This window comes from Adiantum capillus-veneris, chromosome 22 (assembly GCF_014529385.1).
Source record: "Adiantum capillus-veneris isolate H3 chromosome 22, ASM1452938v2, whole genome shotgun sequence".
Lineage (NCBI taxonomy): Eukaryota > Viridiplantae > Streptophyta > Polypodiopsida > Polypodiales > Pteridaceae > Adiantum > Adiantum capillus-veneris.
Window position 1 is genome coordinate 73,716,223 of NC_140952.1, and position 16,028 is coordinate 73,732,250.

At 43.6% G+C, this 16,028-nt stretch overlaps 1 protein-coding gene across 1 annotated transcript in view; it reads left to right on the top strand.

Annotated features, from left to right (window-relative positions):
* LOC147429589 (uncharacterized) overlaps nucleotides 1-8,575 on the top strand; it is a 66,316-nt gene extending 57,741 nt beyond the window's left edge. Inside the window, exons 2-3 of the mRNA XM_086495841.1 lie at nucleotides 7,467-7,894; nucleotides 7,991-8,575. Of these exons, the coding sequence (XP_086351967.1) occupies nucleotides 7,467-7,894; nucleotides 7,991-8,432 (870 nt within the window). The 3' untranslated portion in view covers nucleotides 8,433-8,575. The remainder of the gene's footprint in view (nucleotides 1-7,466; nucleotides 7,895-7,990) is intronic.
* Nucleotides 8,576-16,028: the final 7,453 nt, after the last annotated feature.

The window sequence follows — 16,028 nt, forward strand, 5'->3', positions numbered from 1 at the left end:
CGGGACAAAGCATCTGCCATCAGGTTCTTTTGTCCCTATACATGGACAATCTGGAAGTGAAACTGTGACAAGATGTTTGCCCACCGCATCTGCTTTTCCGATAGCTGCTTTTGTGACAAGGAGAAGTGTAAACTCTGGTGATCTGTCCAAGTAGGTAATGTCGCCATTGAGTAAGAGCATAAATAACTGCCAAAAGCTCTTTCTCATATATCTGTGCTGTCAATATTGGCCTTGAAAACAATCGGCTCTCATACGCAATGACATGGCCTTCTTGCATTAAGACCGCACCCAGACTACGACCACAAGCATCACAATATACTTCGTTTGACTTCTGCAAATCCTGCAAAATCAAAACTGGTCTTGTAGTCAATTTCTCTTTCAATGTCTGAAAGACAGTCACCTCTGTGAGTCCCCATGAGAAAGGGACTCCTTTTTGTGTCAAGATATGCAAAGGGGAAGCAACCTCTGCAAACTTTCTAATGAACCGCCAGTAGTAAACACATAAGCCCAAGAAGCTTCCAACTTCATGGACATTCTTCAAATCAGGCCAATCACGTATAGTCTCAATCTTGGCTGGGTCCATCTGCACTCCTGCTGCTGAGATGATCTGTCCCAAAAAGTGCATCTCTAGTAGGAAAAATTCACTCTTTTTTGCATTAATCACCAACTTGTGATCTCTCAATGCCTGAAAGACCTGTAGCAGATGTTCTCTATGTTTTGCCTCATCCTTGGAGAAGACAATAATGTCATCGAAGAAAGTGCCAAACAAAGATCTGTACGCTCTGAAAATTCTGTACATCATTCGGTTAAAGGTCGTTGGAGCATTGGTAAGGCCAAAAGGCATCACCAAAAATTCAAATAAATCGAAGGTCGTCTGAAAAGCTGTCTTCTAGACATCTCCCGACGCGATTTAGATATGATGATATCCGCTCTTCAAATCCATCCTGTTGAAACAAGAGGATCCCTGTAGTCTGTCTAGAATATCATCGATCCTAAGAATCGGAAATCTGTTCTTGATGGTGATTTTGTTGAGAGCTCTATAATCCGTCTTTCTTCAAAACCAACAACACCGGAGGGCAGTAAGGTGAAGTATTCGGCTAGATACGACCCTTTTTCAAGAGGTCTTTTACTTGGTTCATAATCTCTTCATTCTGGACTCGACTCACACGGTAAGGTGGCCGGTTCGGTGGTATGCTTCCAGGTATCATATGAATGGTATGATTCTCAGGACGAGCTGGTGGCAACTTGTCTGGCAGGCCCTGAGAAAAGCAATCGGCATGAGTGTGGATAAAATCTTGGCGTTCTTTTTCTAGGTCAGACATATTTGTCCTACATCATCATTCAACTCTTTCAAAAAGATAGAGTAAACAGACAGACTGGATGTCATTAATTTTGCAATGGCCGAAGCCGATACAACAGGGATAGACTTGCCCTTAAGTTTCACATCAAGTACAATGGTTCGGTCCTTTTTAGTAGTCAAAGTCGCTTTCTTCAGCCGATAATCGACCACGACGTTGTTCTTATGGTACCAAGGGACTCCCAGGAGAACATCACAACCTTAAAGGGCATTATGTAGAAGTCTTCTTGTCCAATACCCCTGACAATGCAACCGAAGTTTGCCAATGATAGGTGTAATGGCCACGTCCCTGCCGGGTGCCGCTACAATTTCCTTGCTTGTGGTCCCATCCGATCAGGTGTAATCTCGAGCCGCACCGCCACTTCAGATGAAATGAAGCCGGTCTTGCTCCTCCATCAAAGAAAATCAAGGCTTCTTGATCTTTCACTTTGCCCCAAGCTCGGCAAAGTTTTTTACTTTCATCAATCATGCTTGGATCAGTACCCATGCAATCTGGAACCTGTCCACGTTCCTCAGCTGCTTTCGAACTCTCGGGCCTTTCTTTATCTTGTCCTTTCCGTGTCTTTTTAGGGCACTTTGCGGAGATGTACCCATGTTCCCTGCATCCAAAACACTTCCCCTCTTTGATGTAGTTGGCTTTTGTAACAAATTGCTGATGTATCAAAGCCTAAAGAATGGAGTCAACTTACAGAAGCCGGCTGAGGGGCCTAAACCCTAAGAAGAACAAGTAGCAGAAGAAGAAGAAGTCCTACCGACTTATAGGGACCCCGTTCGATGGGGCCCCAAGTGACATAAAGGATTCAAATAAAGCAGGACCCGCACACACGCAAAAATTGATGACGTGGCAGATTTCCAAAAATTGCACTGACATGATGACGTGGCAGGTTGTACGGGTTTTCGCGTTTTGCGCCGGTTGCTGATGATGTGGCAGGTTGTACGAATTTTCGTAAATTGCACTGGCAGCTTTTTGGCTTTGCTTTTGGACCAGAAACTTTTGAGTTTTAAAGGCTTTTTATTGTAACTGCTTTTCAAGCCAAGGGTCTTTAAATATGAGGTTAGGGCTCATTCTCTGGCTTCTTGGAGAAGGTGTAGAGTCTGGAGTACCGGCTTGTACTTTGATGATGCAATATAAAGAAATACCGAAAGGGGTGCCAAGGTTTGGGGCAAATACTCTCTGGTGTGGAATTTCGCCACTCCGTGTCGCGTGTCGTCTCTCTCTTTGAGTTCAGTTGTTATTGAAGTGCTAAAAGTCTGTTCAGTCTGCTCTTTTCTATTGGCACGTGGTGCCCGTCTTGTGACAGTGGTATCAGACCATCAGGCGTGTGCTTTTCTGAAAGCATACGTGTCCTACAAAAGAGAAGACAGAGTTATTGGAATTTTATTTGAGGGATCTTCGCCCTCCATCCCGGACTTATTAGCCACTCCCTCCCTTACTTCATCGCGCATTGGGCGTGCTTCCGTCTTCACCGCTCATGTCTTACAAGGCATAAGCAAATTAAGATCACTTGCAAGAGAAGGATCCAGATTTGTTTTAAGTCGTCGTTTTTCTAAGAAGCAGTGCCATGCAGATGTTGATGTCTACAGCTACCAAGCAACATACTCCAAGTACTTGGCAAGCTTTCAAGAAAAAAATTTGCCCGAAGTTATATGGTTTCTGACATCTTCCTTCGGAGTGCAACTTCTGGCAGAGTGGGGTATCGTGAAATGCTTGCCATGGAAAACCTAGCAGATTAGATCTTGAAATTTCTCGACATCTCTCAATAGATGTCTCTTCTCGAGTTGATAACCTGGAGGCTCGATGCGATTGCTATCTTGGGACTACCATTGTCGCCAAAGAAACACTGTTTCAGGATGGAAAGTCAATTGACTTTTCGAGCTCGATTGATGTCGAGATTGCTTTTTAAGTTTGAAATGTGTTTAAGAACTTGTTTGGTGATCCTGTTTGGAATTTGTTTGAAATGGATGGTATCTGTTTTGAACTTGTTTTGGTGCCGATTTGAAATGTTTGATTTTGGTTTTAATACTGGTTTCATTGATTGATGATTTTACTCCGGGATGGAGAAGTGAGAAATACTGTTTTCGTATTGTTTGAACCTTGGAACGACGGAGGCCGATGCCTAGGAGCGTTCCGTTGTATGCTAGAAAACCTCCGAACGACGCAGGTCGATGCTTGGGGAGCGTTTGGTTGTATGCTTGAACCTCCAAGCGACGCAGATTGCAGTCTGGGGAGCGTTTGGTTGTATAGTTTTCTGAGCTCATGGCCCGGGCCTTTTTAGGTTATTTGCGGGGGGAGTGACGAGGTAGTCGTTGAGTAGCTTCATACCGCAGACCGTTTGTCTCGGGGGAGTGCTCAGCGGCGCTGTTTGTTGTGTCTTGTAACATGCATATGTAAGCATTTGTGTTGCATTGTGATGTGCCAATTATTGAATATTCCTAATTGGATGAGATTGCCTGGGTATGTAATTTTAGTGCATCAAGACACCCATGGAAGATCAGTACGGTCTGGGTGTGATGGCTAATTTTACTACGCCGATATATCGAGAGTTCCAATCTGGACGAAAGGAGAAGCTAACTCCTTGATCAAAAGAGCAGAAAGGAGAAACTAACTCCTTGATCAAAACAGCTGAAAGGAGAAGCTAACTCCTTGATCAAAAGAGCAAAAAGGAGAAGCTAACTCCTTGATCAAAACAGCCGAAAGGAGAAGCTAACTCCTTGATCAAAAGAGCAGAAAGGAGAAAGCTAACTCCTTAATAAAAAGAGCAAATTGATTGTCCCTCGGAAATTTTTGAGCTAACTTGAGTTGTTTTGCAGACATGCTGTAATCGAGGACGATTACTCTCTTTCAAGAAGGGGAGATGTAACAAACTGCTACGTGTCAAATCCTAAAGAATGGATTCAACTTACAGAAGCCGGCCGAGGGGCCTAAACCCTAAGAAGAACAAGTAGAAGAAGAAGAAGAAGTCCTACCGACTTATGGGGGCCCCGTTCGATGGGCCCCCAAGTGACATAAACGATTCAAATGAAGCAGGACCTGCACACACACAAAAATTGATGACGTGGCAGATTTTCAAAAATTGTGATGGCATGATGACGTGGCATGCTGTACGGATTTTCGCGTTTTGCGCTGGCTGATGACGTGGCAGGTTGTACGGATTTTCGTAAATTGCGCTGGCAGCTTTTTGGCTTTGCTTTTGGACCAGAAGCTTTTGAGTTTTAAAGGCTTTTTATTGTAATTGCTTTTCAGGCCAAGGGCCTTTCAATATGAGGTTAGGGCTCATTCTCTGGCATGCTTCATGGAGAAGGTGCAGAGTTTGGAGTACCGGCTTGTACTTTGATGATGCAATATAAAGAAATACCGAAAGGGGCGCCAAGGTTTGGGGCTAATACTCTCTGGGGTGGAATTTCGCCACTGTGTCGCGTGTCGCCTCTCTTTCAGTTCAGTTGTTATTGAAGTGCTAAAAGTCTGTTGAGTTTGCTCTTTTCTATTGGCACGTGGTACTTGTCTTGTGACAGCTTTCTCTCGAAGAGTGAGCCGGGGTCGTGCATCCTTATCTTTCTTGTCTTGGGGGCTCTTCTTCTTTCTACTTTCATTATTAGAAGTTTGTTTGTTTCTCTGCGTCATGATCTCATCTGTGGGGTAAGTTAGATTGCTTGAATGTATGGCAAAGCCCCGTTTCGCATCTCATCAGTTCAAAGAGCTCCAAAATCTCTCGCAATATGCGTCCAAAGAATTTCTCTTGGTCATCCGAAGATGATTCCAAGCAGTTCGTATATTGCGTTCGTACTCCCGAGTCAGCCAAGAAATAAAAAGCCTTTTAAATTTCAACCATTTAATTGGTGCTTTCTTGTTCAATAGAAGAGTGGACCACCATGTTCGAGCATTTCCCTTGGAGTAAGAGGTAGCCTATCAAACTGCTGTATGAAGGCCAAAGCCCTCGAAGCATCTCGGAATCCAGAAAAAGTGTCAAACTTAATTGACTGTCCACCTTTAAATTCTCGAACTTTCTTGCTTTTATCCTTGAGAAATTCATATTGGTTGGCTTTATAAAAATGCTTCTTTTTGGCGTAAAATTTGTGATCGTCGGAGTCCGAACTATCTGAAGATCACAAATTTTACGCCAAAAAGAAGCAGATAGTTTGGGCGGAACTTAGGCTTCTTTGCCTTTTTCTTGCCCTTTCCGAAGCTTTGCTTTTCGCTTCGCTTTTTCCCTTTCCTGTCTTCTTCGCTCGAGTTCGAAGAGCTAGAAGAACCGTCAGAAGAATAAGAAGAAGATACTCCTTAAAATCGCACATGCTTCTTCTGCTTTCTTGCCGAGGCAAAAGTAGATCGACGACCCAAATAACCCCGGAAGTCAGTTCCTTTCTTCTGCTTTTTGTTGTGCTTTTTGGCTTTATTGTTCGCGTCAAAAAGCTGAGTAATCCGTGTATCAACCACCTCTTCCAATTCTTGCTCTATAAACATCCTCGAAGTAACAAACTTGGACACTCCAAGTCAAGATTCTGTCGCGACACAGCAGAGATTCACTTCAAAACAGTTCACAGCTCACAATTGATTCGACACGGCCCGACTGAGTTCCGTGCCTAGAGATATTGGCCCCAAAGACTGGCGCCCCTTTTGGTATTTCTTTTTGTATTAATCTTAGTCTGTGTTCAAAGTACAAGAGAGTGGGAGGGTTCTCACTCTCAGACTTTGCGTCTAGATGCTCTGAGTTGTGAGGGCCCTGCCCTCTTATTTATTAGTTTACAAGGGATGTCCAAAAGCAGAGCCCCAAAAGCTTTCAGTGAAAAGCCTTGCAAAATAAAGCAATTTGACCCCAAAAGCTTCTCAAAATATTGCGTAGAATTCAGTTGGCGTAAAAAGCATTTTTCGTACAGCTGCCCGCAAATCATGGAATTTCTGTATGCATGCCACGTCAGCCTGACAGTGGGAATCATGGCGCGAAACGCGGAACAGCCACGTTAGCAACCTGCCCGCATTTCTTGGTGCTGCCAGCCGGGGGCCGTGTGTGTATCTGCTGCCCCACTCAAAGTGTGTCCAGGGGCCAGCCACGTCACCAGTTTGTGACACCCAGAACAAATTGTACGGCCTTGCCACGTCAACAACGCAAATCGCAGGCGTCCGTATAGCTGCCACATCATCAGTTTGCTACGTAATGGGGGTGAGAGAGTGGGCCTGCTTTATTTTTAATTCCTTGTGTCCCTAGGCCCCATCAGACATGATCCCATAAGTTGGTGGAACTGAACTTTAAAATAGGCCACTTGGCAAGACTTGAAAGTTCGGTAAAACTTCGTCGGTCCTTTTTCACTAGGGTTTTGACCCCTTTCTGTCCGGAGTTCGTTCTTTAGCCACGTCATGCCATGGCATCACTTTGTGACAATTGTGCTGCTGACTTTTACATAAATAAAACAAATACCGAGAGGGGTGCCTATTTAGGGGCCAGTATTGTGTAGCATTTCTCTTGATCCCATCTCTCTCTCTCTCTCTCTCTCTCTCTCGTAATTACTCTGTCTTATATCTCCATTATCTAAGTGCTGAATTTATGGCTTTACAAGCTGAAAATTACTGTTTATGCTGTCCAACATCCCTTGGGCACTAGGCCAGCCGGTCACAGCTACTGTATCTTGTGCTATCGTAAGGAAGCTATTGTAAGAGGAGTTCATGTTAATCAATGAGAGGCCATTGCTTCTATGAAGAAAAGGTTGCATTTTCTGGGTGTTTTGTGAATGCATGCATAGCTGAAGGGAGGTTAAGGAATTCATTGTGAAATCTCTCCCCCCCGTCTTACACAAGCCCTAGAACTAATTGAATAGCCCAGTCAAAACTTTAATATGTGCAGTCAAACTGCAGCCTACCTGCACCACCTGAATCCTCATTCTGGTCAGTTGAATGGATCTGTGTTTTGATTTTCCAAATCCTGAATGCGTGTGGGAACGTCGTTTTATTACTCGTCTTCGATTCATCTGATAACAGTTTTGGTCCTTCTGGATGAGGTATGAAGCTGCCGGGTAAAGGGTGGGCTCTTGTTACGATTGTGTATCCATTTGTGAGTAGAAAGTTTGCCATTGCTTTCAGTGTTTAATTTTGTACAAGTGAATGGCCCTTTTCCAGGTTCTTAGTGACCCTCAAAAGCGTGCTATATTTGACCAGTACGGTGAAGAAGGTTTGAAAGGGCAGGTACCACCTCCTGGCGCTGGTGGAGGTGGTTTTACCAGTGCTGACGGACCCAACGTGTTTAGGTTTAACCCAAGAAATGCTGAGGACATCTTTGCAGAGTTTTTTGGAGGATCTAGCCCTTTCAGCATGGGCGGAATGGGTGGCATGGGTGGAAGGGGTGGGCGGAGCCCTTTTAGTGACAGCATGTTTGGAGGTTTTGGTGGTACAGAGAATGTTTTTCGGTCGTTCAATGAGTCCGGGGCTCCGGCAGGGCCAAGAAAAGCAGCCGCGGTTGAAAATAAGCTTCCTTGTACATTAGAAGAGCTGTATAGCGGATCGACGAGAAAGATGAAGATCTCGAGGAGCGTTGCTGATGCTACTGGGTATGTGATTTTTCTCATTTTTCCTTGCCTACTAATTTTTTGCTGTAGCTGCTCAATCGACAATATTTGAGGTCTTTTGGAATGACCGCTTTTCAGGAAAACGATACCAGTAGAGGAGATTTTGACCATCGAGGTAAAAGCTGGCTGGAAAAAGGGTACGAAGATAACATTCCCAGAGAAAGGGAATGGACAACCCAATGTTGTACCTGCGGATCTGGTCTTTGTTATTGATGAGAAACCCCACAATGTCTTCAAGCGAGATGGAAATGACTTGATTTTTACTCAAAAGGTCTCACTAGTTGAGGCATTGACAGGCACAACAATTACTCTGACTACTCTCGATGGGCGGACCTTAACCATACCTTGCAATGAAATCATCACTCCAGGTTATGAGAAGGTTGTCCCGAAAGAAGGGATGCCTATAGCCAAAGAACCTGGAAAGAAAGGAAACTTGCGGATCAAATTTGATGTCAAGTTTCCTAGTAGGCTCACTGCAGAGCAGAAAGCAGGTGTGAAGAGATTCCTTGGAGCTGGGTAACAACATATTGTCTTGTTACTCCGCCTGTTTTGTATCAAACATGCGTTTTCCGAGGAACACTGAAACGTTTTGAAATGTATTGATATATGTAGTCAACATATTGAGTTCCATTCTTCAACCCTAAGGTAATGGGTTTGTGCGTCTACGTAGTAAGTTATACGCGTGCTGAAGCGCCGCCTATTTTATTAGGTATCACGATTTGCTTGTTGTAATCTGCTAATGCACTTGTCACTTCGGCACAACTCGGTATTGGGTGACCACCTAATTGTAAATTTTGCTATGTTCAGAGGCCAATGTAAGTTAGTGTCTAATGATTGTATTTTAACAGTTAAACATCGATCAAGGTACTTTACATCGCTATATTAAATCATATTCTCAAATGTTTCTTCTAATGTCTAGCCCTTTTGTGGAGTTCAAATTAGTTTTTCTTATATGCGCTTATTGCCAAGTTGCCACCTGGATTGTGACAAAGATTACTGGCCTTGAAATATATTGTGAAACAGCTGGATATAATTGAGTGGATCAAGCTGAAGGAGCATGGACACTTGCAATCGACAAGTAGATTATGGATTGCTTATGGGTCATTGTATACTAGTGCCTAGGAAAGAAATTGTTGATGGAGCCTTTCATCAAGAAGTGGATGCCGGTGTACAACACGAGGAATATTAACAAAAAGATTATCCATTCTCATTAATAAAATTATTATCTATGCTTCGTAGTGACTGATATTTTTGACCAAGGGACTTACTTTGTCTGCAATGTTCAGACATGAGAGGGTCTTCTTCCCTTCAAAGCTTCCTCGAGAAGGTTGGTGAAGGAGTCTCTCTTTTTACAACTCGTGTGCGACGAGCACCACACACACAGCTCTCCTATCCACCTTGATCAATATTTGATGGGCATGCCACGATTTGATGGACAGATCTTTACAGAGATATATCTTCCTGCAAATAGTCTGCAACATTTGACACTTGCCTTGTGTTATTCATCTTGAATTATTGTATTTATGCAAATTATATAGCAAAATTTATATGATCTTGAATCGCACCCAAATTTAAACTAATAAAATACTACCCAAAACCTTATTGAATTACTAGAAATTGTATAAGACAAAAGAAGCAACCAGGTAATGCTAGACTAGCCAATTTTAGCTTTTTGCAAGAATTGCACTTTGATTGTATACAAAGATCACTAGCATACAAGCAAGCATTGTTTGATCGAATCATATTCAGTCGAATATTTGTTTGATCGAACCCTTGAATGTGAAATTTGATTTATTAGTCTTTGCTGACATGCAAGCAAATAATTTGACATATTATTCATGGGTTTTGGTATTGATACCTTTGTCTTCTTCAATAATCAAGGTTGTAAGGAACTAGTTAGTTTGGCACATGTACATAGCAATCACTTCCAAGAAATTTAAAGTGACCATTGAAAATTTCTTATTAAAGGTATGAAAAAAAATTCATTTCTAGTAGGCACCCAAAACGAATTTTTCAAAAGCCATTAATTAATTAGTTTGTGGGGGGGGGGGGGGGGGGGGGGGGGGATTTTTTTTTTTATGGCTCAAAGAGGCTCAAGGACCATCGTAGGCATATAGCCTAGTGGTTAAGGTTGAATTTCATACTATATATGTGATGTGTTCAAATCCTACTCATTAAGATTGATTTTAAATGGTGACGTGCATGGACATGCTAATTAGAGATGCTAAAGCATCTTGGGGAGATTCTATGTAATGAAAAACAAAAGTAGAGCCAGTAGTAGTAGGTAGAGGGGTGTATGTGTCTATATTTTATGATATACACAACAATGTATTCTACCTTAGCCACAAAGACGTTGGGAAAACCGTTTGTTCAACAAGCTTCTTCCATCTCAGTTTATGACACATTCTCACATCATATTGATCGGAATGCATGATTTTTAGGGTTCATGTTTTTTGTCGTGAAAAATTTCCATTATTTTGTATGAAAATAAACATAGATAGTATTACTAGAATCCATATTTGGGGGTGTCAAAGGTGTTGTAGTTAGTCTTCATTCTTCTCACCAATAACCTTCTTCCAATACTAGGTCAGGAACATCATGGATTCTATTTGATTCGATAATAATATTTGTCTTTCATTTTGATCACCCAAATATGTTTGGGTGATAAAAATGAAAATCCAAGGTTGGAGGAGTAATTTTCTCTCTCTAGCCTGAAGAGGGAAAATATTTGTATATCTAACCTAAAATGGCCACAAAGTGAGTAGGAATGGCAAGAATAAGGCTAAAGAATTAAAGTATCCTTAGAAAATTTGCAAGTCCCTAGCATTTATTTTTAAGGAGTTCAATAGATTTTTCATGGAATAAAATGACTAAGAAATGACCCTAAGACGCCATGTTTTCTATCTGAGAAGGCTTTGTGGAATGGGTATGAAGGGTCAAGAGTCAAGATATATCCATTATGATGTGGAAACTCATTTAAGAAACTTGGCATACTTTTTTGTGATGAAAACAGGTTCAAAAGTCATTTTCATGTTTTGGGAATAGCGGAAGAACTGCATAGGGAAGCTATCATGTGAAATGGAGCTTATGATAAATACATAGGGTACACTTGAGTTGTAGTTCACTTGCACAAGGTTCGTAAACGGGGGACGGTCAACCCATAAAGCAGGAAAAGAAGCAAAAAGCAGAGATTATGACTTGTCATGCAAGTTATTTGCATCTCTTATGATTACTTAGCAGCTAAGCTATCACGACCTGATGGAAGAAAAGGCTTTTTTTTAAAATATCAAAAGATTCTCGTTTAAATTACATGATCATGATTTTCAATTTCCAAATTTGACTACTCTCCCTCTTTGCATGGATACCTGATTTGTTAAGTATGGAGCCTGATTTACCCCTTGTAATTTTTGTGGTAAAAGCGCACATTTGTAAGGCCCCCATTATGAGGAGAAGCCATCGCGCGTGAAGGAAAATCACTTGTCGGAAACCAAAATTTTCATGGCCAAAATTCATGGGCAACTTTAGGGGCCTCGGGGGTGGAAGCCCCCGAGACTTTTTTTTTCCTTCGTTGGAATATTCCTTTTCGACGGAATATTATGGCCGGACGACGGTCGAAAAGTGGTCGGAAAACAACCGGTCGGTTGGCCGGTTAGCCGGTGGTTGGAAGTCAATGGCCGGTGGTGGCTGGTGGCCGAATTCAATGGCTGGTGGCCGAATTCAAAAGCGGACTTGGCTTCTCAAGGGCGGCCACACATGGGCGGATTGAAGGGTCCGATTTGGACTTATCTACACAAGGTCGGCTACACATGATTGGCTCTCATGAGAGAGGACAGCCCTTTTGGCCTATAAAAGGAGGCCATTTCTACACACATTTCATAGTGTGAAGCTGATGCAACAAGCTGAGTGTGAGGTGGTGAGAGTGAAGCAAGGCGGGAGCTCCAAAATGGTATAATCCCTTTGTAACCTACTTCTTGTTTTGAAGTACTAAAGCCATTGAGTGGCTGCTTTCCCGTGGACGTAGCCCACATTGGGTGAACCACGTATATCAAGTGTACTCTCTCTCTCTCTCTCTCTCTCTCTACTCTATAATCTCTTGTGTGTGAAATCTATCTCTCTCCATTAAGTAATCTACTCAAATATCTATTTAGCTACGTCATATTTCCTAACATGATTTGGGTAATTGGATGTCTTTGAGAGGGATGCCAATATTGCAAGTACAAAGGGGGCAAACAGATCTTTTAATAGCCCAGCCTGTGAAGTTCTAAGCTTTCATAGAGCGCAATAATGAACAAAGAGCTCAATGGATTTGGATTTCTTGTTGCATGCACCTATAATTCGCATCATAATGGACCATATTTTGTTGTCAACTGAACCTCAATCAGAGTGTCAGGATGCATGTAGAGAGCAGGTTTGGGTGCAGATGCCTTGCCTTGTCACTGAGGAGATGCGATAGAGACTTGATCTTCCTCTCCAAGAGGAGCTCCATGAGGCCCTCAGAGCACTCCCCCGTGGTAGTTGTCCAGGGGAGGATAGTTTGACTCCCAACTTCTTCTTAGAGTACTGGGACCTGCTTGGTTCAGATCTTTGCAGCACATTCCAACACATTTTGCACATTGGCGAGATGCATGATAGCATGAGTGAGGGCATGATCTACCTTATTCCCAAGGAGGGAGGCTCCTCGGATGAGATTTGACAGTGGCGACCCATCACTATCCTCAACTCATCCTACAAAATTCTAGCAAAGGCTATGAGCTTGAGGATTCAACCACTACTAGAGAGCATTATACATGGGACCCAGTCAGGTTTTGTCAAGGAGCGTAGTATCCTTGACAACAACTTCACTCTTTGGGAGGCGTCTGCCTTGCACGTCTCTGAGGAGAGGATTTGGTGATACTCATTCTAAATTTTGAGAAGGCCTATGACAGAGTTGAGTGGGACTTCCAGGAGGGCACTGATGCGTTTCTCAGATGCTTGGATTAGAGGTGTGTCAGTTCTCTACAGGCGTGCACGTAGTCAGGTGTTCTTGGTAGGGGGACAAGGGGAATGCTTCATGGTCACATGTTTGGTGAGACAGGGTTGCCATCTAGCCCCCTTCCTTTTTCTATTCTATGCTGAGGCGATGAGTAGGTTCTTGACTTCTCAGCAGGTTCGCTTGTGTGGTCTCGAGCTCCCTATTAGGGCAGATGAGCTACTAGACGCTAAGTTTATCGACGACTCGGCTTTGTTTTTGGAGGGCCAAGAGGCCAATCTTCACAGGTGTGAGTAGTCTCTTGAGGTGTTTTGTTGTGCATCAAGAGCATTGATCAACTGGAGGAAGACAATTGCTTTCTATGCTCATACGCATGATTGGTAGCCAGGTGAGGGTTTCAGATGGATTCCCCAAGGGATTGCAGTTCCTTACTTGGGTTTTCAGGTTGGCCTGAACTTGTCCCCTGAGCAGCAGAGTGCTTCCCTCCTCCTGTCCATTAGGAGGAAGTTGCTACATTGGAGTTTGGCACAACTTTCTTTGGCAGGCAGAGTTATAGTGGACAACTAGGTGTTGTTGGCTACTATGTGGTACATCACGTCTTGTTGGATCTTCTCGAGCTCCTGCATCAGCCAGCTAGAGTGGCTGATCAAGAACTTTCTTTGGTCAGGGCACAACACCCAGTTAGCCTGGGCCAAAGTAGTCTGGAAGGTCATCACTTTACCATGTTCTTAGGGGGGACTGGGATCATAGACCCAACACAATAGAGCAGAGCCCTTCTTGGAAAGTTTGTTGTTAGAGGACTGATTCCAGGGGAGTAGCCTTGGAAGGAGTTGTTGCTTCCCCAACTTCAAGCTCATGTGCCTCGTGCAGGAGGCCCTTGGAGCCCTTCCATCAGGTGGATCTTCACAGAGATGCGCAAAGTTGATTTGAGAAGGAGGTTGGAGGATTGGTTTGCTGTGCAAGCCTTCTTTGGTCTTAGGAGGAGTTGAGGAGTGACCTGGAGAAACACCAGCCCACCTGCATGGAGGATCTCTTGAGACAACCCCTTGTTTGGAACCCCATGGTTCATATGCAGAGAGGCCACTTGGTTGGTGGTAGGCCTCATGTTTCTTGGGTACCATGGCAGAGGGCCTGACCCGCAATATTGACTACTGGCTTCAATTTTTAGGGCTGCCTAAGGAGACACAGAGCATCCAGCTACGAGGCATGAGAGGGGTGCAGAGCATGTTCCAGGACATTAGAGAGGCTTTACCAACTGAGTGGCTCACCCCTCTAGAGACAGTAGCTCCTAGATGGATGGGGGCCTTCCCGCGTCTGAAGGTTCTCATCACAGTTTGTGCTTGCTCAGAGTCTGTACCCCCCGTGTTCTTTGAGATCCAGGGAGAGGGTCATCTATACAGAGTCTCAATAGAGGCTGTACAGGTGGCAGAGTGATTTTTTTAGAGGATATATGTAGTGCTAATGTGTGGGAGGATGTGTGTCATAGATCCTAACCTAGTAGATCTTGAGACAGGCCATTGGCGGCTTTGGGATTTGGAGAGCTTCCCCCTGGCATGAGTGCAATGGGACCCTGGAGAGTGGTTTTGAAGAGACCCCTTCTCTTTAGTCGATCACCCTAGGATCCCCTTCTTTCAGGACACTGTTCGCCTGGGGCAACACATACTGGCCGCACCAAGAGAGGCTCGTCGTGCTGCAACACCTCATTGGCAGGAGGAGGGTTTCACAGCTGAGTTCTTGGGAGATTTTTGGGAGCGGTTGTGGGACTCCAGACAGCCGAGGAAAGTTACTTTGTTCCAATGGCTAGTTGCACATAGAGCTACAGTAGTGGGGAGCTGGCTAGTACATAGTGGCTTGTCTCGGCAACCTATGCAGCTTGTGGTCATCCTTTGGAGAGTGAGAGTCACTGTCTGTAGGACTTCCCCATGGCACATTAGGTTTGGCTTCGAGTTCTTTGATTGATTCGAGCTCTTTCCACAGCGTGACAATTCACTTGGATGCTGTAGCCTGGTCCACCCTCACGGGCCCTGCGCTCCATTTTGAGTTAGCCTCCACCAACAGGATGATAGTGATTTAGGGGGGATCGACCTACGCTTTAGCCTGCCACAGAGCTTACCCCCCAGGAGTGGTATAGTGAAAGAGAGGTGTGCTGGGAGCTCATCTGTGGCGTGGCACTTTGGTTCATTTGGTGGGCCCGCTGCTTCTGCATCTTTGAGGCTCGTCTTGTCCCACCGACGGAGACTATTCATGACTTTTGGTTGGAGCCGATTCATACTCTCAGGGGTCAGTTCAAGAGACTTTATGGCAGCTTCAATCACATGCGAGAGTGCAAAGAGGCTTTTCTACGACTCTGGCGCCCAAGGCCCTTCTTCTCCATGGTCCAGGGTGCAGCCAGATGGCACTACCGCTCACCTGTGTGGCTCTTTCCTCCTCCCATTTTGTGAGTTAGCCTCATTGTACATATTTTGTTTACTCACTGGGAGAGTCTCCCCATGCCTTTGATGTAGCCCTCTCTCTAGTAGAGGTGGTTTGTAGCCCTATGGGTAACTCTATCAACTAAGGGAAGGATCTTTTTCTTAGGAAAAAAAATTCTCATCATGATGGAAAATCCCTTTTGAGAGGGAATCGACCTCAAAAAATTAGACCCTCTACTTTATCTTGATGTCTGATTTTTCTTGTCTTGGATTTTTAAATCAATTAATTATCATAATCAAGTAGTATAGTAATTATCACACGAATTATCAATTGCAAGTTACAATTTGGTTACATTGATATCATAGATTTTGGTCTTCCTTTCTTATGAAGAGATGATGGTTCAAGTGTAGAGACCATGAAAGGTTGAGCCTGATTAACCAAGATAAGGGAGACATGAATGTATTATCCTTTTAGCTTAACACCATGGGAGATTTAGTCTTAATAGTGGACTATTTTAGCATTTTCCCTTGGATTAACCACTATTGAGCTATCAAGAAGCCTAGAAGGATGTGGAAATTTAAAGCGAATGATATCATTCTCCATTCCATCTTGATTAATTAAAAAAACTTAAACCTGAGTGTGAGTGCTACAAGAACCCTTCTTGACTCACAAGATGATTTTTTGATGCATAAATTGACATGACTTGTTAGGAATAATTTTTGATGATGATGATGT